General features: G+C 42.3%; 3 protein-coding genes and 1 long non-coding RNA gene across 12 annotated transcripts; 2 read left to right on the top strand and 2 right to left on the bottom strand.

Moving 5' to 3' along the window:
- The first annotated feature begins 45 nt into the window (after positions 1 to 45).
- LOC120496197 lies at positions 46 to 1369 on the top strand. Its single transcript, XR_005626245.1, has 2 exons — positions 46 to 163; positions 318 to 1369. It is a non-coding gene; the product is annotated as an uncharacterized LOC120496197 (long non-coding RNA).
- On the bottom strand, positions 1219 to 12965 carry LOC120496191 (carbohydrate sulfotransferase 5-like). 6 transcript variants are annotated; one of them, XM_039696396.1, is made up of 3 exons: positions 12840 to 12965; positions 12321 to 12500; positions 1219 to 2710 (listed from the first exon to the last, which is right to left on the bottom strand). In XM_039696396.1, the coding sequence occupies exon 3, from the start codon at positions 2680 to 2682 to the stop codon at positions 1501 to 1503; it is 1182 nt and encodes a 393-aa protein (XP_039552330.1). In that variant the 5' UTR covers positions 2683 to 2710; positions 12321 to 12500; positions 12840 to 12965; the 3' UTR covers positions 1219 to 1500. The 6 variants fall into 6 exon arrangements, with proteins under 6 accessions (XP_039552330.1, XP_039552331.1, XP_039552329.1 ...); XM_039696397.1 differs by lacking the exon at positions 12321 to 12500 and having other exon boundaries at positions 12840 to 12954; XM_039696395.1 differs by lacking the exons at positions 12321 to 12500; positions 12840 to 12965 and adding an exon at positions 9289 to 9427.
- On the bottom strand, positions 11904 to 17665 carry TMEM231 (transmembrane protein 231). Of its 4 annotated transcripts, XM_039696405.1 has the most exons (7): positions 17006 to 17665; positions 16760 to 16929; positions 15611 to 15739; positions 14120 to 14263; positions 13744 to 13825; positions 13511 to 13616; positions 11904 to 12609 (listed from the first exon to the last, which is right to left on the bottom strand). In XM_039696405.1, the coding sequence occupies exons 1-7, from the start codon at positions 17145 to 17147 to the stop codon at positions 12420 to 12422; spliced, it is 963 nt and encodes a 320-aa protein (XP_039552339.1). In that variant the 5' UTR covers positions 17148 to 17665; the 3' UTR covers positions 11904 to 12419. The 4 variants fall into 4 exon arrangements, with proteins under 4 accessions (XP_039552339.1, XP_039552340.1, XP_039552337.1 ...); XM_039696406.1 differs by lacking the exon at positions 15611 to 15739; XM_039696403.1 differs by having other exon boundaries at positions 16620 to 17665.
- Positions 17589 to 22235, top strand: GABARAPL2 (GABA type A receptor associated protein like 2). The gene is made up of 4 exons (XM_039696409.1): positions 17589 to 17695; positions 17997 to 18052; positions 19922 to 20094; positions 21659 to 22235. The coding sequence occupies exons 1-4, from the start codon at positions 17662 to 17664 to the stop codon at positions 21747 to 21749; spliced, it is 354 nt and encodes a 117-aa protein (XP_039552343.1). The 5' UTR covers positions 17589 to 17661; the 3' UTR covers positions 21750 to 22235.
- Positions 22236 to 22336: the final 101 nt, after the last annotated feature.

Consider the following 22336-nt stretch of genomic DNA (forward strand, 5'->3'; position numbering starts at 1 on the left):
CGCTCCCGCCCCCCGCCCCCCCTCCCCCCCCCCCCCCATTCCCATCCCGGTCCCCTCAAGCTCTGCTCCCGCCGCCGCCATTGCAGGGGCCGAGTCCGCCCGCTCCCCGCCGCCGTCTGCCCGTTTCCCTGGGAGAAATCCCGGCCAGGACCTGAACGGGAAGGTCCCGGCCGCGCTTCCCGGCCCCCCCCCCCCCCATCCCGGTCCCCTCAAGCTCTGCTCCCGCCGCCGCCATTGCAGGGGCCGAGTCCGCCCGCTCCCCGCCGCCGTCTGCCCGTTTCCCTGGGAGAAATCCCGGCCAGGACCTGAACGGGAAGGTCCCGGCCGCGCTTCCCGGCCCCAACAGCGTCTGCCGAGGCTCCGGCAGCGGGGACACAGCTCCGCCGGCTCTCAAAGCGGTGGTGGCCAGAGCGGCGCCTCAGCCGTACGCGAGAGTGGGGCCAGGCTGAGGGGCAGGGCCCCGAGGGCAGGCCCAATCTGAGCGGGTTGAGATTGGCGGGACCGCGCCCGGGTTGAAAGGTCGGCTGTGATTGGACAGGGCGGAGAAAGGCGGGCCGGGATTGGCAAACTTGGCGTCCCGTGGGTTTCTCGGGCGCGGCAACGAATATTAACCGTACACGAGCATGTCTCTGCTAACAAAGTTGGTTGAACGGATCACTTCCATGCAGCAATGTAATCGATACGCAAATATTCAAGTCTTACTAAATTTCTCAGTGATCTTCATCACTTACTTGTAGTTCTACAGAGAGAGGATAACGGTATGGAGTGCATGGCAGAAGCAAGCATGCACTTATTCTGTGTCACAGTATTAGAACACAATAGGGATAGCATTAAAAAGCTCTTTCCACTGTGATTCCACTGAAAGTTTCTTCATATCTTTTTTGAACTCCAAGCAAACATCACATTCAAGTATCTGATTCTCAACATTGCCATTTCAGGAAAACCACTATGAAACCTGTCAATAAGTGAAGTTCCCCTTTAAGCCATTTACAACACAGCTACTGCAGTTGCCCCCACCTTTTGAAAAACTTGTATGTTAAAATTTAAAACATCAAAAGAAGTCAGACAAAAATAGAATTGCAAAACAACTTTAAAGAAGAAAGTCAAGTGAAGGAATTTAGTATATACTTTGTTCCATATATACAAATAAAGAACTGTGATTCTTAAATACTTGAAGTATGAAAAAAAAATAAGTGAACTATTATGAATAAACAGACATCTTTGAAAATCCATCTTTTAATAGAAAGTGCTTAAATTATATTCTTAAAACAATGCTGTGAGCAGCACAGTAACAGGCTGACCAAGTATCTTGCTGGCTTTTTTTTTTTTTAAATATGCAAAAAACTCAGGGGAAAAAAAAACCTTCTTACATGAACGGAGAAGGAGTAGACAAAATGATAAAGTCATCAGCCAAGGATTTTCCCATTACTATATGCTGCATAGTAGAGAAGTACTCAAACAACTACCCTGCCCCACCTCCCCAGATCTCTCAAAAACGTCTTAGTGCTTTGGATTAAATGATGACCAACTGAATTGATTTTGTCGTCTTGGCAATACCAAATCCAATGTCAGATCTCTTTGTTCTTTTTCTGAATCCACTAGCTGATAACCAAGAATATTTATAGCACCTTTGCAAACTTCCTGTATTTTCTTAACTTTCTGAAAGGAAAGAATGTTTCTCCAGGCCTGTGAAACACTAATTGCATCTCGGGATGTTATTTTGAAGGCTTCTTTTTTTTTCCCTGGTCCCTGTCCATGTGTGATATTATAGATCCAGCTTTTGAGCCTGGGAGTCAAATTAAGATCCGCAAATTTATACATTTCTGAGATTTCTGATAATGGATCTCTTACCAGATCTTCAAAACGGACCATTAAATAGCGATCTTTCAGGAAATTAGGTGGTTTTAGAGTAGCTGTTTCATAAATCTGAACATGACTTCTACAAACCTCTTGCATTACTTTGTATTTGCTATCTTCCACTTTAGTGCCATTGGTACTCAAGACAATTCCATTGTCACGGGCTAATGCTTTCACCGATTGTTCCCGTGACTTAACGACTGCCCTGGGGTCACGGACCAGGTGAATAATTTTGAGATTCAGGGATGGATCAGTGAGGAGGGGGTACAGGACCTTCAAGTCAAAGAATCGAACTTCCTTGATGACAACATGGCTGTAAGTTTTACAGGCTTCCTCCACCTTGCTGAATGGATACCGTCCACAAAGAGTCTTGCATGCCAATTCACTGGTTATGTCAGTACGTTGAAAAGAGTCACAAGCAGGAGCTGAACACAGAGCCCGACTTGCTGCCCACTGGAAAAGATCGGATAAGTTTCTTTTCCAAGGCATGTAAGCATCAAACACAGACATGTCACACAGAAAGACCGACCTGACTAAGTCCCGAACTGCCATGTGTAAGACTTTGGCACTGTTCTGGTACATTGTAACCCACACATGCCATGCAGGTTCCATCAAGTAGAAGACACTGGGGTGCTGGCTGAAAAGCTGACCGACAAAAGAAGATCCTGACCGCCAAGATGAGAGAATAAGTATGTGGACTTGGGATGGTTTCTCCTCAGACTGAGGCATGAAGCTACTGTACCGGGCATACATGAAGAGTAAGAATCCAGTCTGAACTGTAACAAAAATTATAACAACTGTGCTAGGAATCCGAATCCTTGCCATTCTCACCGAGGAAGAGCAATGAAAAAAGCTGAAAAAGAGAAGGGAAATACTGGTGAACCATTGTTCCTGTGGCATAATAACAATACAAGTTAGACAATACAAGCTCTTGCATTAGTAAAACCTTTCTTCAAATGTGCATGTACGTATGTGGCATTAACTGCTTCCTTAATCAGTTGCACTTGGGGATGATCACTGCAGATGACAGCTGTTGGGGAAAAAAAGGAAGTAACGTGTGACAGTAAGATCACTGCAGAAATAAGCAAATAAGTAAAAGTTCAATGTTGAAGAAAACCTTAGGTTGATGCAACTCAACCCTTGGATTAAAAAAAGCCAAAACAAAACTACAAAATACACAAGGCCCTCAACTTGGGCACTGGTAAACATTGCCCTAAAAAAAAAAAGAAGGAAAAAAAAAATTGACTTGCTCAACTCTATTTCTGTTTTAATTTAACATTACAAGGATTTCTATCCCCTAAAAGGAGTGGATACGAGCATTGGTAGCTGTGGGTGCTGAAATAAAAATCATCTTATCTAATGTGAGTGCTGTACCCTACAGTAGCCATAGGGTGCTGTATCAACTGGTGCGTGTCCACAACCGTCTATTTTTGAAACTGCAGAAGATGGATGAAAACTCACATCCTGAAGCCACACCTGGCCACAGATGATAAAATGAAAAAGCTGCTGACACGTATCTTTGGTCTGGAGTGCATACACCCCAAGACTGAATACCCTGAGTTTGCATTCAAGAATTACCAGTTTGGGAGTTAGACTTGTCTGTGTATAACTCCTAGAAAATCTTAGCCATGTCAACCCCAAGTGGATTTCTGCTTTACTTTGCAGTCAAAATTTAAGACACATGCACTCCCCCCCGCAGCTTTTTACTAGAGGTTTTTGGCACCTACCCTTTTGTGCTCTCACTCATGCAGATTCCACTTGCAAGCAGGCAGTAAACGTTAGCAGGCAAGGTTTTAGGAAAGTAAGGCTCCTCATGTATGCAGATCATCTCAGAAGTTCTACATATGTATTTGTTATCTAGCTACATTTACAATTTGCAATAACAATTTTTTTCTTGGTACAGTGAAAGATACATTTTTCAACACACTGAACTCTTGAAAGAAAATCATGCAGACTACTAAACATAGATACATATTCATTGATATAATAAATTGAATTGAATTAAATGATCACCCATTTCAAAACCTTTATGTACACTGCATATTAAAAATGTGCAACTCTGCTTCAAAATTCTGTAGCAGCAAAAGTATACAGGAGTTCAACAAATAATTACATTTATTTAAAGTAAGTAATGGAAGAAAAGCCTTCCAAGAACTGTTAAATGCAAAACTGAGGCTACAGCCCATGTCTTAGCAATTCCCTAAACTGTGGATAGCCCATGGTATATGCCTGTATTGCAATGACACACTACGAGAAACAAGGCTTAATGTATTAATTCTTCCTTAGCAGTCCACTACCTGCTACTCTCAGGCACAAGAGCAGATAGATAAATCCTTAGTTTAATTCAGCTTGGCCACTCTTCATAGATAAAATCTGCCTTGTTCAAAGACTGAATTTTTCATATTACATCTCCAGAAGCATCTATAAGTTTCTCTGTGCTGTGAGGATCACCAGCAATCCAGCAGCCTGCACTGACACTTCACCAAACAGAGGGGATGAAAGAACCTAAGCTGAAGTCAAAGAACAGTTGCATTTGATAATTAAAAGATTTTTCTTGTAACAGACTCTTTGCCTGAAAGTCAGCCAGACACAGCTATCTCCCATCTTTTTCTTGAGTGCAAAACATGAATCATTATCTACACTAGGACTGCATTCTGCAGCTCCTTATTATGTAGCTTTCAGAGACTCAATTACGCTTTTTGAAGAATTAATGTGTTTCTACTCTAGCTACGCAACTGTTGTTCCACTCTAATCATGCTGCAGAGCTGCAACACTAACTGCTCTTTACATGTTATTAGCAGAGTGTGGGAGACTGAGGAATAAAAGGCAAAAGCTGCTTTTAACATTCACTTTTGCCTTGACTCTCTCAGACCTCTCCTTGCTCCAGTTCCCACGCCAAGGAGTGTTGCAGACAACACTGTGCCAATGAAAAAACAGATAACGTGAGTATTAGTCCACAATATGTGTCTGAACTAATCAGACTCAAGCACTACAAATAACATCAAATGACTATATAGCTGAAGTATTTCCCTATACTTCAATATGATATAAACTTCAAAAAAAAAAGTGTGATACCAAAGTAAAACACTAAGTAGATACCAGTTTTCTACATTTAAGATTAATTTTCTACCCTTTTGGAAAAGTTGGAGTGTTTCTAAGGAATATACACACATGTAGACACCATCAAAGAAAAAGCATAATTACACAACAAAATACAGCATCTCTAAAAGTATTCTCTTGTGTGGTTTCCAGTGCATAAGGCCAAATACACCACTTTCTCTGTAAACAGTGCCCTTTATTTCTGCACATCTCTTACTGGCCATGTGTAATTCTATTTTCATGTAAACAATCATTTACCATTTGCAATTGCATTCTGTAGTTGAGGTGATTTTAGCCCAGGTTAAACTTGCATTCCTTTAAAATACAATTTTTTTAACCCAACAAGCTCTTCTGTGAATTTTGATAAACTTTAGCTGAGGCAGAAAGCAGCTGTTGAAAAGCCCATAGAATAACATTCTCATAGAGTTGCTGAAGATCTGTCTATGTATACACATATTTATAAATCTACTGAATAGATTACATTATACCGTTGCCTTAGTTGTGGACTTGGCATTGTTGGATTAACAGTTGGACTTCATGATCTTAAAGGTCTTCTCCATCCTAAATGTTTCTACAATTCTAAATGTGGGGGACAGGACCTTGCAATACAGGCTACTTCTGATCCTCTAGCTATTCCACTGCAGGACTCACCAGGTGGTGCTGTTAAGCAAGCTTGCTCTTTCAGCACAGAAAGGCAATATACCGAAACTGCACACCGAAGCTGCAGGCTGAAGCACTAGTCTGTGACTTGCTTTGCATTGCCCTCTTTCTTCTAGTGCCCTCCTCCTCCACCAACAGCTCAGTGGCACCACCTGCTCACCCCAAGCTCCTCTCCGGAAAGCAAAGCTGGGATTTGTTACACCTCCTTTTGTCTTGCTTTGTTCCACATAAGTGCTTCCTCATAATGCACCTGCCTATCTATACCATACCTACCAACTGCAAACACGGCGGGGGGAAAGGAGAATCAGCAGAGGGGCCTGATGTTCTAGCATTACTGCCACTTCAGCTGCCATCTCAGTAACAAAAGCAGACTGACCCCAAGTGGCAAGAGAGCTACAACAAGCAGAAAAACACGCTGTAATGAGCCTCAAGTTGCAGTAGACCGCACTCCCACACCTCTCACATCTCTCAGCTGAGACTCATGAAGTATGGCAACACTCAGTGGCATCACAATATGTGTTTCTGTAAATAATGAATACTCCTTAATATATTTTACTAACAGTTACACTGTTATTCCTTTTCTGTAATAGTAGTGGTACTTCTTTGGTGATACCATTTCTTCAAGGAGAGCTCTGGTAAAGAGAATAATCAGAGGTCTCAAATTCTTGAGGCACAATCATCTCTTTACAGTGCAATGCAAATTTTCAAAATGTGATCTGAAAAACATTAGCTTATATGGTTTAGTTGCCAGTCCTGAATCAAGCTCTGTTCCTGGGCTTCCCTGCTAACAGCTACTGATGGAAACAAGATCCTAGACTAGATGAACCCTGGGACAGTTCCACAATAACTATTCTTGCATATTGTCCAAAGGAAATTAATTATAGAAACTGGCCAACAGAGCAATCATTTTCTTCATGACTTAAACTGCCTCTGATAAACTGCTGAGCTGCAGGGCTACTAGTATCTGCTTGCCAAAAACCTAGATACATTACAGAAAGCTATCCAGTTTTACCAAGAAGGGTAAAAATACAGTCAGTGGTAGTATTGATCCCAAAAAGATCTCATTTCTAAGATGAGCACTTTTCAGACCCAGAAAGGCAGAAAAGAAAGAAAGAAATTGTCCACTGGATGATCATTTAGCTCTTGCTTCCAGGGACTTTTATTCATTTGTCACATAAGACATAGAATGTTGGAATCGAGTAATCAGATCTTTTCAGGTCAGCTCTGAAAGGAGTACAGTTTCTTAGTAACTTCCTTTCAGCACAGAATTCAACCTGAAGAGACTTAATCAAGTAGCAAAAACTAACTTTATAGCTAAAAAAGACCATCCTATTAAACTGCTATTTTTTTTTCTGGGATATTAAAAAGACTGCAGAAAGACAGAAAGAGTGCCTCATATTAGAGCTGTCAAGAAACATGCTCTGTCTTTCAGCTTTGGACAAAAGGCTGGGATGAAACACTCCATTAGAACAAACAAGTGTGGGTCTGTTGTGGGAAGACTGAAAAACCAGGCTGCATTAAAGTAAAGACATTTGAGTGAAGAATTACAAATACCTGCTCCCCTGCAATGACTTCTGAGCAACTGAATCTTAGCTGTCTTTGTCAAAGTCTTCCCTAGCCATTTTCTGTCTGAGAAAATTTCCAGCATACTTTCATTTTAAACAGTCTGTGCAGCATTTTTAAAGTCAAAGAGCTTACAGATTAAACAGAAATTACTTCAAATACTTCAAATACTCAGTTGTGGGCCACTTCCAGCTCAGAATATTCCGTGATTCTGTTGATTTCCCAGATTGATTTCTTCCACTGAAAAATGAATACCTAATGCTGGATTATGTGCACAATGTTTTGTTACCAAAAAATGATTGTCCTGTATGCTGACCTTTCAGAGCAATCATACGAGATGAATGTAATTATCTCTTATGTACTTAAAATTCACCAAATGCAGCAGTGCTGACTGTAAAAAGAATAATAACAGTAAATGTCATCATGCATTTTATAGAATTATTAGGAAAACGTTTGTTCATGGCATGATAAATAGAGCAAAGATCACGAAGGTCTACTTTTCCTCATCAAATTTACTCACTACACCCTTCACCCATATAACATTGCACCAATGCAATCACCACCAAAATGGCTTCTGTGAGCTAACGTTAGAAACATAGTTTGCTACTCAAAAAAGTAAAATGCTGGAACATGACAAAGCTGGTCAAAGAATAACACACAACAATATTACTGACAAAACATCACTTTCCAGTCTTCTTCTGTAGCTAGAAATTACACATCTTCATAAGGCAAAAGCTTACTGTACCAACAATATGCAGATTGGTATTTCAATGGATAAAGAAAAAGTTCATTTGGAGGATGTGTTCTAGGATCACTGGTAGTCCTAAAAGTTAAAAGACTTTCCAATACTAAATAGGTGAAACTCATAAACCTGCCTATTTTTTTTTTTATAAACCTGCCTATTTTTTTAATAGATTAGTAAAACTGCAACTAAACTAATAAAATACAGCAAATGTACTGTAATTCTGAATTATAACATTATATTAGCATTCCAGGTGATACTGCTACTTCAGCTTTTGGAAATATACCTCTTTTGAGAATCTAGTGGTAAATGAGATTTGAAGAATTGCTTCCCAGAAATCATCACTTAAAGACTTCATAATACAGTGAAACATACCATCCATTTAACTATATGATCATTAAAGTTCTTTTTCTAAAAGATACTGTTTCCTTTGGGAGATTTTAAAATATTTTTTAGAGTTAGATAAAGTTGCCAACCCTAAGCAAATGGCAGTGTCAAAGCATAGCCCTATAATGCCTATTTCTGTATGCACTGCAGCCGAAGATCTCAAGTGTTTTCAGCTACTAGAATTACTGGTGTTCAAGAAATGAGGTCTGCTTAGTTGCAGCTTTTGTTAAGAATTTTTATGATGGCAAAACTGGCGTGACAAAGAGACACCCGCAGTGACTGAATGCTATTCACTTGAGACTCTGTCCACACTGGTACAATAGCGTTCTCAACTTGAAACAGTCCGAGGGCGATTGGGCAGAGGTGCGCCCTGTGTGCCTCACTTGAAGTAACTGTTGCAGCTAAGAAATACTGACAAATTCCGATCAGCACGTCACTTTCACCTAGAAAGAGGCAGGACACAACAGAAAAACGGGAAGGCATTTCCTGAAATGATGGGAAGGGTTCTCTAAACTCTCTCATCTAACTCCAACAAACGAAACCACCTTAAGCTGAATCAGCCACGTTCCCTAGGAAAAAGAAAGAAAGAGGGAAAAAACCCCCAAAAACAAAAACAAAAAACCAAACAACACAAACCCCCAAAAAACCAAAAAGGAGAGAAATTTTTTTTTAAAAAAAGGGGGGGGCAGAGGAAAGCAGAGAGAGAGGGAAAAAAATCCCAACCAACGAAACAAAAAACCCACCTAAAATAAGCAGGCTGATTTTCGACAGCTTTACCTCTGTCGGTGCGACATCGGCTCCGCCGCAACTGGTGTTACCACTAGTCCGCCGCCACAAGCAGGGGCGTGTGTAACCCGCTCAAAAACATCTCCTTTAAAGAACCGTTGTTTGAGACGGTTCTCAAAACCAAAAAAAGATCTGTCCGGGACTTCAAATCCTGTGGAATAACCGCATCCCCAACCGCATCAGCCTGCCCGTACCTTGTCGCCGCCTCCCGCCACCGCCGCGGCTCCGATCTGCCGACAGAGACAATGAACCGCTTTCAGACGTGGCCGAGGCGCCGGAGAAGCAGGAGGAGCCCGAGAAGCCGATCCGCCCCCGGAGCATCCCCGGGCAAAGGCACAGCCCGGCAGAGGCGGGCCGCCGGCCTGCCCCGCCCAGCGCGAGTGGGACCGGCCGGCTAGTGCCGCCCGCCTCGCAGCCAGCCCCGCAGGGTCCTGGCTGGCTCGCCGAAACGGCTCGTGGCAACAGCGCCTGGCCGCCGCAGCAGCCAGCGCCCCGCCACCTCTCCTCCGCGGGCTCCCGCGGGCCTCGGGCCTTCCTGTCGCAGCAGCCCCTCTTCCCGGCCCCCGCCTCCGTCCGTCCCGGCCCAGCACCCCCAGGCGAACAGAGCTCGGCACGGCCGCGTCCCGCTCGCCTCGTGCGAGTAGAACGAGAGGATAATGCCCCCTGGAAAATGGGCTGCTTGGCGAGTTAAAAAGCAGCGAGGTGGTTTCTTTTTCCCTAGTTTCACGTCTTAAAACACTCGCGAAGCATGGCTCTTACACGGCCATGTTCCCACATCAGTTTATGCACAGGACTTTTAACTTAAAGCTGCTTTCTTTTTCCTTCTTACAGAACCTTGATTAATTCTAGCGAGCCACCATGTTCTTTCTCAATGACGAGCATTTAGATTGCTCTGTCATATGAATACAGAGAGGATCTGTGTAGTAGCACTGTGGTGCATGGTAGTGGTTTTGACTTTTTGTGTTGCTTAGCAAGCTGAAGGAAGAGTCCTTGCAGATAGCTTTCTGAGAAAGAAGAGGTTTAGGAAGGAAGAGCCTAATGCTGGTTGCAGTGGATCCTCAGGTATATATTTTCCCCATGTAGATCAGTTTGTTGCTTAAGCTATGAAATCTTGCTCTTTTTTATTGCTTGGTTACTTGGAAAAGTAGAATGTCTCTTCAAGCTCGAGAAAGGAGTCGGAACTATGAACTAAGAACTACAGTCAGTATAAAAAGTCATCCAGGAAGTGACCATAGCAGAGGTATCACAGGGTTTGTTTTTTTTCCCTGCTGTGGTAACATCTGCCTTTACGGCTCCTTTTACCCTGCATTCAGTTATTAGTCCCAGTCTTAAGACACCTCTTTGACAAGAAATGGAGGGATGGCTTCAGGTCATATTAAACAATTACATGCCACCTGCAAGTAAATAACTCTTTTGATTGCCTCCTTTTAATGTATATTAATTTATATAAAATTTAGTTCTTTGCTTACATTACAGTAGAGGATTTTTTCCACTTTTCTCCATCTAAAGGAAAAGAGAACATTAAGGTTATCTTTCTCTGTATTTCTGGAACTAGACCGCATCTCCATTTCTTATTTCACATGCATTCACCGAACTGTTGCTCTCAGCAGCATCACTTGTTCTAACTTAATGTGAAAGGCTACAACAGGAGGGAAAAGTGAGAGAGGCATTAATGGAGTCTCCCACTACTGTGGCTTTCGAGCATTAGTCTCTTCCATGTTTCTGTCGCTACCTAAACAGACTTCTGTTCCGCTTGGAGGAAGATTCTTATGCATTCCATTTTTTGAGGGAGTAGAACATTCAAACCCTTAAATTGTGGTCCTGTAGTCTCTCCAGAGATTTCTAGCCCTTGCTCATGTCCACCTTAATGCTTGTGCAGATACATACCAAGTTCAATCAGGGAACTGACTTGTCCAGAAAAGTGATTATATATTTGGTAAAGATCATCTTCACCACAATTAACTCCCTGAATTAACTCATGCAGTCACACAGGCATCATTACTGCTGCAAGGGAGAGCATGCCAAACGTACACCAGCTTGAGATATGGAGGAAACAAGCTCACAGGCCACTTCATTCATGCTGTGCAGTGGCTAGATGCACAAAAAAGCAGCAGACAGTTGCTTTGACTCTGGAGATGTTGATATGAAGCCAGTTATCAGTAGCCCACACAGAGACTTCAAAGATCCAAGATCAAACTGGAGATTTCTGCAAAAGGTAGCTCTTCCAAATGCCAAGATATTGAATTCTAGAGGATGATAGCCAAAAGGTGGCATATCCTCAGCTGCTCTTTCATATTTCTTAGGTGCACTGTGTCTTAATAGTTCATTAGAACCAAAGACACTTGGAATTTTTTGCAGAATTCTAGCATCTAGAATTGTTTTAAATTCTGTCCTGCCGTAACACTGCTTTGCTAGAATTAATTCTTTAACACAAAACTGAAAATATGATGGAAATTTTGTTGTTTTCTCTTGTAGGCTTGTCTAGCAGAAAAAGTAAGCCCAGAAAAAGAAGATAAAATAATCTTCCCTATGACGACCACCACCAAGAATGAGGAACAGTCTTTCAATGTCTACCAGGTGATTATAATTTTTATCTGTTCTAAACTATTTAATCTCTGAAGGTAATTATTCATTTGCTTTGAAACTCTGAGGCTTCCCTGGTAGAATTTTTTGCTAGTTTTCTTTCAATGGATACAAGGATTCTCTGTTTTACTATTTGCAATTCACAGTTAATGGTTGGGTGCTACAGTAATAATACCAGTAGTAAACGGTTGTGCAAATTTTGCACACACTATCACCCAAAACCCGATTTCTCACATCAACCTTGAATTTATTCATCAGCCAATTTAATAATTAAATTGGTATGCATAGCCACAGTTACAGAAGTGCATCTCTGACCTTAACTCATCCATGCAGTTTTTCACCTCATGGTGCACATAAATGCATGTACAAATAACTCTTGACAGCTCTAAGACTGCAGTGAATTGATTTACAAGAAGTAAAAACAGTTAATGTTGTTACTTTTAGCATATTATTTTCAGTTTTCAAGATGGTTTTTGAGGCATGTTCCAGTTACAAAAAAATAACTAGGTTCTTTTTTACTGGCAAAAATATAAACTTTTCCAGCTCCAAAGCAGTTTTCCTAAAGAAATTAGATGAATGAACATGTATTTTTAAAAGGATGCACAAACAGAGCATACTTGGAACATACATACTTGGAACATACCTACAAAATTTTGATCTTCTGAGGTAAGAAGTGTATAGAGAAGAAAATCAGGTAGCTATTTTTGAATGGCATTTCTATAAATTCTTCTCAGGCATCTCTTCAGGACTGGTGCTGTTTGTAGGATAGTACTGGAGATACAGGCAGAACTGGTGATACTGGAATTGTAGTCAACACCTGATTCTGGAACAAAAATGTCTTAATCCTACCGAACACCCAAAGAAAGATAAGGAGGATGCTGACATACTGGATCCAGGCAAATTTAATAATTTCCCAGAATCCTGGCTGATATGTAAAGAAAGTCAAGGAGCGTTAATAGAGAACCTTCTAATGCTGCCATTGCAATATCTAAACAAGGAAACTCCTAGGCACAAACCTTATTAAGGCATCGGTTTGTGTCACAAATGCTAAACCTGTGAACCATAGAAACACCTAAAAGCCTTCCACCACGGTAGGAAACAAAAGCTGGAGAGAATGTCTGTCCTAGAAGACATTTAAACCAATTCTAGATAAAGTACGTACTTTGTGCCTGAGTCATCAGGAAGTACTTATTGTTAATATTCAGGCAGGTAAACAAATCTTGTAAGAAGTGTGCTCCATACAGATTCTTCTAAATGCAGACTTGTTCTTGTCTAAGAAAAAGAACAAAGAATATAATGAATGAAGAGTTACTTTTTCAAAAGAAAAAAATTCCGGTCTGTCTGCACATGAACAGATGTAACAACCTCCCACTGCGAGAGTTATTATTTGGTGAGATGATGTTGCATACAGATTTCTAATCATTTGCTTTAGGTCACAGACTACAGTGTCATGCTTTGTGAGTGGCATCTGTGACAGATCGGGACAGCAGGTACTGCAGAACCCAAAGCAAGATGTACTACGAATATTCCCTGACAATAGCTAACAAACTGCTTTAAAGGCCTTTTTAGCAAAGCTGAAAAGCAACACAGGTTACCAATGGGTAAGAAAAGCAAAAAAGTGGTTATAAAGGCACAACCATCTGAAGGAATGGACAAATAGGTATTTCATCCACTCCAGAACGGTAGCATTTGCTTAGCTAACAAAACAAAACAAACAAACAAACAAAAAAAACAACAAACCCCCCCCCCCAAAAAAAGTTTAGCAACATTGTGGTTCAGGCTTAATTACTATAACCCTGTTATGTCACAGTTTGTGCAGTTTTTGAAGGATATAAGATAACTTCCACTGGATAATGAATGGTGGCATTAATGATAAATGGTGTATCTGTTGCTCTTCCAGTCATCCAAACAGGGCTGGGATCTGAAAATACTGTTGTCACTATAATGGAGAAAGGAAATGTCCAGGTTAAGGAGCTTTTAGGTATTAATACAGTAGTCATATATCTCACAAAACAGCTGCCAATATGCTAACTGCTACTGTCCTGTAGCTACACATTCAGGCTTACCATTTCTATCCCAATATGCTGCCATGATGTTTGCTAGATCATAGTCACTTGCAAAAGGACTTGTGCCATTGACCACAGACACCTGTTACAACAAGGACACACTTTAATTATTTGTCCAGTCTTCAAGACAGTAGTTTTACTGGTTACTGGTTACACAAAGTAACCACGCCCTTCAGGGAATGAACATAAACATCAGACTGAACATCTTGGCAGAATAACCTCTTCCCTCTTGTAGTCTAACAAGAAAACACCAGTTCCAAAGTCTTACAGTTCACTCTGTGCAGTAGTACAAATAATTAGGGTGTCACCCAGGATACTAGGTGGATTAATAGGTCGGGGGGGTGAATTGATGGGGAAGGGAAAAACATTTCCTCACATTGTATCTGGTATCCAGTCCACAGTGGTTAAGTAATTGCCTCTGGTTTAATTTCAAGTCTCCATTCACATAGAGCTGAGACCCTGGCACAGGAGAAAAAAACTGAAGAAAAGCCATGCTCTGCATCACAAATGTTGACATTCTCTGAAATAGTGAACACAAAAAAGGAAAATTTAGCGGGGGGAGGAGAGACACAACACACTTTTCTACCTCTTGGTATCTACACATTTTTCTACATGGATTTGATTTTTCCAGGACTCCCAAGTTTCAGATCATCACCTTAGTCTAAACAAGAGAGCACCAAATAAAAAATACTTTTTTTTTTAAGTAAACTACCTTAGTTAATAGTTAACTAACTTTATTATCTCAACAAAGTTCCACAGGAAATTCAGTGAAGTCCAATGTCTTTGGCCAGTGACAGAAAGTTTTGACTAGCCATAACATGTAAAAAGCAGCAAGGTGTCTAAACACATTAATTGGAGACACTTTAAAAGAACTCAGCAGTTAAAATCAAGGACTTGTACTCTGCAACAAGAACCAAATAAAGAAGGTAGGTCCTTAGTTCTTATCAGCCACTCAGTCTGAAGGAAAATTTCCGCATTTACAGTGGGATAAAAAAAGTCTTGTGAATATCCTAACTCTCTGTGATACTAATACCTGACCAAATACTTCATCCCAAATTTAGGACTGTTGGGCCTTTATTCTGTGCCTCAGGCTTAAGAATGTTTTCTACACCACATAGCTATACTTGCTAAGCTTGTCCATCTGCAATCAGCAAGACTCTCTAAAGAAACAGCCTAATCTCCCTAGCAAAACAACTTTTTGTATATGTGACTGTACCCAACACAGCTCTGTATTATTGCTCTTTTTAGATGTATCCCTGGGTTCTCTGTGTGCTGGTGGTTTACTCTTTGCTTTAGGTATTCATTGCACTCCCATTTGAGGTACAAAGGCAGTAGAATTTCATTGTCCTGTCTTCCTATAACACTTCCTTGTCCCAGTTACAAGATACAGAAGATCCTGGCAGATGATTATCGATGCTTCAAGAGGTGTTAAGCAAAATCTAAGGAGTTTTAAGCTGTTGCAACAGCCTGACTCTCCACCTCAGAAAATGAACTGGTTATGTCAAGACACAGCAGTGTGTAGGAATGCACATCCTTCTGCCTATTGCAAGACTTTCAGTTATTTTCAGGTGCCACCCACACTGATACTCACTGTTGTAGCCATACTACAGCCCAACAGAATATAGAGCTTAACAATATTAAAAAAACAAAATAAAACAAAACTCTAACAAAGGGTATCAAAATACACAAGACAGCTAGACTAGGAATGACACAGCAGAGAAGGAGAAAATTAAATATTTTTCAGTAAAATACATATTTTAGACAGGAATTTCAAATGCGGAAGGTTTCTTTTCATCTTTTGTATAACCACTACTGGAATTTTACAATGGGTCTATACATCACAACAAACAAAACTAAAAGTGCTCACATAAAGCTGGTAGGAAAAGAGTAGAATCAGCTGAACACCAACTACATGCTCTGTTGGTTGTAATGGAAGTTCCAGTTTAAAATGCAGCTGATCCATTTTGCCATCTTGATTTTTGTCTTCTTCTCTAGTCTAAACAAATTTTTTTTTAAAGACAGGAATTTCTGTTAGAAAGAAAAACAAAAAAAAGTAAAACCCCAGGGGACCCTACAACTGCAGCAAGCACATACCAAGGAAGCAAATAAACTGCATAGTTAGGAATGCAATAAAAAGCTACTTGACTATTTACAGACAGAAGACTACAGACAAACAAAAAGCCAACAGTGTCATCTGTTATGCAAGGTCTCATGCACCCCTCCAGGGAGGGAAAGTTTACTTCAAGGTCTTTTCTGCCTTACACCATTCTAACCATCTCCCTTGGATGCCACAAAGCACGCCTTAGTGCTGGATTTTCTGTAAGACACAGTGCAAATATATGACTGATCATCAGGCTTGTGCCTCCTGCCATTGTAGCCTCTTAAATGGCCTCTGTATGCTGATTCCTGGCTGTAAGCCAAGGTTTGCTATGCCTGTGTGCCAGTGTCCAGTACTTCAGCTACTTGCAAAATATAGCAGGGCTTCTAACAGAGGCAGACAGAAAAATAACTGTCGCTGTGAAATCCTAGAAAGAAAAGTGACTGCAAGGCAGAGATTATATGGTTCTGAAGGCACATATCTACTTCCAAATCTAGGAGTACCCTGCAAACCTCACATCATGAGAAGCCACGTGGCCAGGGGAAAGGGGCACACCTAATTTGATGAAAGTAAACCGACTTGTTCAGCAGTGCTTACGGACATGGTTTAGTGGAAAAATTGGTAGGGTTTGATTAATGACTGGACTTGGTCTTACGGGCTTTTTCCAATCTAAGTAATGCTATGATTCAGTGACACTGAGAGGGAGTGAAACGGGACTCATTAAAAATCCAGCAAATCCGGATGTGAGGCACAAGGTTATACATAAAGCTGCTGCTACCTGTAGGCAGCAGTGCCTGAAGGGCCACCCGCTCAAATGCGCCATCAGCACTCGTGCCCTGAGCCGGCTGCCGGTCCACTGGCCCCACTCTGCAGCCTCACTTCTCGCCACTGTTGCCGGGCCGCCCCCGGCAGGCCTACCGACAGAAGCGGGACTCGGAGCCGGTCCTCCTGGAGCCTGTTGAACGCTGGGAATGTGCTCCACGCCAAGAAGCTGCCCGGTCCGGAACCGATAGTGGCGACGAAGAGAGCCTCGTATCGGAAACGAACAGTGGGCTGCTCCAGGTACGCGCTCTGCTTCAGCCAGAAACCTGAGGGCAGAAACAGCACGAGGCTTCAGGACTGCGCCAGGCCCGGCCGGGCCGCGTAGAGTCCAGTGGCGCTCACCGTGGCTCCTATAGGCCACCAGCAGCGGCGGCACATAGGTGAGCGCCGTGATGAGCAACAGCGCCAGCGCAGCGGCGGAGCAGAACCCAGCCCGGTAGCGCGTGTACAGCGCGGGATGCGAGAACAGCTCCACGCCAGCCATGGCGAGCGGCCCTCAGCGTCCGCAAGCACCACCCGCACGCAAGCCCGCATTCGCGCCGGCCGCCCCCGCCCGCGCCTTCAGCGCTGCACTGGGCGGAGCGTCGGACTGACGAGACGCCGCGCCAATCAGCGCCGAGGGGACGGGCGTATCAGCCAATGAACGCGCACCGCTGCCTCCCGCGGTTGTCGGGGAGACAGCGCCCGGCAGCGGGATGGGGAAACCTGCAGGGGCGATGAAGTCTTTGGAGCGGCTTCGAGTGCTCCGGGAGCCTGCGGGCGGCTTCGCACCCGGCAGGTGATGCCGTGCCCAGATGCTACAGCCCCGCCCCGTGATCACCGGCCGGAAGCGCGGATGCTCAAGTTGTTGCCGGGGAACAAGCTAGCCGGAAGTCCCGCCTGCCGAGCCGCGGCTGTTGTTGTGACAGGGACCGTGACAGCGACAGGCCCGGCACGAGCCCCCGCCCCCCGCACACGGGCCTCGCCGCCTCTGGCTTCGCTCCCCGCCCGCCTGCACCATGAAGTGGATGTTCAAGGAGGACCACGCGCTGGGTAAGGGTGGGTCTGGGCCAGGCGCTGCCTGGCAGCGGCCCGCTGCCCTCCATCTCCCGTGTCGCCCTCTGTCGCGTTCGGCGTCCCCAGGCGGTCGTCTTGTCTGTGGGCGGACCGCCGCTGGCGCCCCTCGCCGAAGAGTAGTGCGATGCCCGGGGACGGTCTCCCCGAAAAACTAGAGACCCGCTCGGAGGCGGGAATAAGATCGCGATCCTCGGCCTAATAAGATCGCGTCCCTCTCGGCCTAGGACACCAGCAATATAATTACTATGCAATGACTAATTACGAGTTTTGTTCACAGAGCACAGATGTGTCGAGTCCGCAAAAATCCGAGCCAAATACCCCGACCGTGTCCCGGTGAGTAGCCACGCCAGCTTCAACCCAGTACCTACAGGCAAAGGTGGATACACTGTTTCTATCTTGCCCACTCTGATGAGTTCCTACTGAGTGAATGCATTTTCTTTTTGTGTCCTTGTATGTTTTAAAAAAGCCCCAAATACATCTAACTACTCCAACATTTCCTCCTCTGTCCCAGTATATTGACAAATAAGCTTTCTACAAACTTTCCAGAGATTTTTATGATATGTCGTGGTCCTGTTTTCTTCTAACGGCAATTACATCCCAGCAAATACCTTCATTGTCTTGAAGATTGTACCTGATCCTTAGAAAGATTATGAAACCTACTATTGAAACCTTGACCATCTTCCATCCTGGCTAGGTTAGTTAGGTGAGATCCCTCATGTATTTCACGCCTATAACCAGTCATCATGTTGACTTTCCCCATGCAAACCCTGTTTGAAGAGCCATTGCAAGTGGTGACTTCTGCATTAATACCTACCAATCTGCTAAATAGTGAATGAGCTCTCTTCTTCTCTCCGCAATCCCTTTTACCATGTTTCAGTCTCTAAAAAGACCACAGTTCACATCCTTAGGTAGCAACATGTCCACATTCGCAACTTACTCGAGTGTAAAATTCCCCACATCCCATTTGACCACGTGCCAGTTAGTGCCACTCCTGCCCCTCACCTTTTGGTAAGTAACTTTTCTATTAGCACAGCCCAGAAAAGAATTTTCATTCCCACTGACTTTCTGTGCTGCTCAGTTGCACCTAGTCACAAGATTTTCTCCAGTTGCAGTCTGGTGAGCTGGTATGATCCTTGCTGTTCTCTCTTGACTAATATTCCCTCACACATAGACTGCAGCATCCTTAATGACCATACATTAGTATCCATTTCAAAAATATCCTTGATAACCTTAGGGGAAAAAGAGATATAGAAACTCATAGTGTGAGTGAGAATGACATGCTGCTGCATCAAGAATGGACAGCAAGGTGTAGACAGATACAGGAATTGAATCTCAAATTGCAGCAATCCTTTGTCTGGACTGGTATATGTTTTCTGTTTGATGATTCAAATTGAGCTGCATACCATTGACACCAAATAGTTGGTATCAATTTAACAGTCAGAAGTGTTTTTCAAACTTAATGTTTCAAGTGGAATGCAGAGCTAAGGAATGGAGACCCTGGAACCTCTTGTAAACCCCATTTCCTGACCTGCTGTATTTTTCCTTCAAGAATCAGTCCGTGTAGTACAATGAGCATTGGGTCTTTTTCACAAGCAGTACTTAATTATCCTTCCTCCTGTACCTGTTGCTTTCTGTTTGGTTTTGTTTGTGGCCATCTTGCTGTCTTTCCTTTCTGTAGTCAATTTCTGATTTCTGAAGCGATGATGGAATACTGTAAATGTCAGTTCAGCAGAATACAAAGGTAGCCTCACCAGTACCAGTACAAGGAAAGGATCACCTCCCAATCCTCTGCAGTCCAGGACACTATTGGCCTTACTTGTGTCCAGGGTACACTGCTGGTTCATTTTCAGCTTTGGTCCACATTGCAGTAATTTCATATCATCAGCGTACAAAAGGTTAAGTGATGTGCGTACTTTCCTGTCACAGGTATCTTTAAGGCATAATGCCTTACCCCATAACTGCCAAACACAGGCACAGGAAGTTTCAAGCCATTGTGTATATAAACGTAGGTTTCAGTGCAGCTGTAAAATCAGGTTTTACAGTGCTGAGCCAGTTCCATACCTCTGATTTGGTTGTGGTCAGGAAACCTTTTTGTTCATCCCCTCTACTCACTATTGTAAGCCTGTATGAGCAAGTGATCCACCAAAGCTGTCTGTTCATACCAATCCTGAACAGCCTGACCTTCACACCTGCACTTTACAGGTCATAGTGGAGAAGGTCTCAGGATCTCAGATTGTTGATATTGACAAGAGGAAGTACTTAGTTCCATCTGACATCACCGTGGCCCAGTTCATGTGGATCATCAGGAAGAGGATTCAACTGCCATCTGAGAAGGCAATATTCCTCTTTGTAGACAAGACTGTCCCACAATCCAGGTGAGAGGCTATTCACTTGGTATTCAGAGTCATTACAGCAAGCCTGTGCATACTAGAGGGTCAGTAACACCGCTCTTCAAGGCTCATTTGGTGATTTTAGGAGATGTCTGTCACATCTTAATCTCACTAATTTTTTTTTTTCTTATAAATTTGATAAACATATTATTTCTTGAGCTAGGCTGAAAGGAAAGGAGATAAAAAATATACTGTAATTTACTTCCATGGCAAAAGGGTGAGCTTTGCAGTTGCTATGTTGTTGCATTTGGTCGAGTGCAAAAACACGTAGGTCATCAATATCAAGAAAACAATGATTCTCAGTATAACAAAAAGGCTGCACATTAAATACTCAGTAGCAAATGCCATAAATTATTCTGAAAAAAACCAATAACCTGCCAGTTTACAAAGAAATTATAACATTACAAACTAGTTGCTGGGTTTTTTTTATTATTTTCTTCTATGAAAAAAAAGAATAATTGCAATAGAAAGGTTTTTCACATTGCTTTTATACAGGAATAAGTATCATTGTTTTCTGCTACATATAGAATATAGCAGAAGCAGCAACTACAACTTTCTACACCAGATACTTTAGTAGCATTTAAGGAAACAGTATGTCATTACATGCCTTAGATGTGGTATTATTCTTAATACTTAATTGTAAAAGAAAGAGTCCCTCCAGGTAACCCGATACACAATAGGGACCTGTGAGAGCCATCCTTTTCTGCTTGTTTTCTTCTAACAGTACTGAGAATCAGTATGCCTGTATGTCATCTTTGTAACAGTATTATAGAATTGCTAGGAGCAGGAAAGAAAGATACATTGTCTATTCTCACATGTTCATAATGAGATGTCACATCTCAGCTAGAAAAAAGGGGCTTTGATCATTCAATATGAATGTAAAAATGGTAACTTCTTAACCGATAAACAAAATGACAACCTGCTCATGGCTCTGCTCATCTCACAGGCTTCAGTTTATGTAATAAACTTCTGCATGAAGAGAGAAGGAGGTCAAGGATTGGTGATCAATCTACTACTCACCAATTCTCTTCCATTTCAAGTACTGCTTACAAATCTTCCCAGCTCCTCTCTTGGGCAGAATGACATCGTTGCTTTCCATGTCACATCCATCTCCATCTTCCAGTTCATTAGCCTTTTCTCAGTTTTGGGAAGTCAGAAAGGTGAGCTGAGGAGGCTTCATTTGTGCACCCAACTGATGTCTACTGCTCCAACCATCTGTAGACAGATGGTTGGAGCAGTTGATCAGCCAAATAATTGCTAGGGTTTCTTTTTGTTTTCAAAATAGAGACCAATTTCCAACAAAATAAGGAAGCATTCTGACAAAGGCATTTATGAAGAAATATAAAAAATTTACTCTGCAGAATCCAGGATAATTCCTCTAACTTAGGAGTCAACTGCTTTTCATTTACCCTCATTTTTTGTATTCTAACCTACACACAAACTTAAAAGTTTTGGCTTTTATTAATCCTTGTTTATATGGGGTTCTAACTGTTAACATTAACACCTTGCATGAGCCAAGCAAACCATTTATCTTTTTTTCCCTTTCAAGCTTAACTATGGGACAACTTTATGAGAAGGAAAAGGATGAGGATGGATTCTTGTATGTTGCCTACAGTGGAGAGAACACATTTGGTTTCTGAATGGTGGGTCTTGGCTACTGTACCACCTTGCTGTGTATCTTGTAAATAGCTGATCGTTTTCTGTTCTGACATCCTCAGAAGTTCCTTCTATATACATGCATTTGTAACTGGATTTATTTCTTAATATATTGCTAGGTCTTGTTTTATTAGACTGTTAAATTATAAAAACAAAGTTTTGTTAGTTTTGTGCATTTTTTTTTCTCACGGCTATGAATTCCCAGAGCCTCAGTTCTTTGGGGGGGATACATTTGATGACACGGATTAAATAATAAAGCAAAGTAGTTGGGCTACTAAAACATGAAGAGAAGAACACACATTTATTCTGAGATGTCAGTTTAAGAAAAATAAAAATAATAAATTAGTATTGGAAACACCGGATTTGCTAGCTTATCCAAAGCCAGGAGGAAGATGCTGATCGTGTTGAATTGAGCTGGTATGTTCCTTTCTCAATTAACAAACAAGTACAATAAAATTTCCTGTCACAAACAGGCAGTGCTGTAATTTCTTTACTTTCATTTTGGCCAGAAAGTTACTCATCACATTTACTAGATGCTACACGGCTGCTTACGTTACTTACTAGACGTTGT

The sequence above is a fragment of the Passer montanus genome, unplaced genomic scaffold (assembly GCF_014805655.1).
Source record: "Passer montanus isolate IOZ18808 unplaced genomic scaffold, ASM1480565v1 scaffold98, whole genome shotgun sequence".
Classification (NCBI taxonomy): Eukaryota; Metazoa; Chordata; class Aves; order Passeriformes; family Passeridae; genus Passer; species Passer montanus.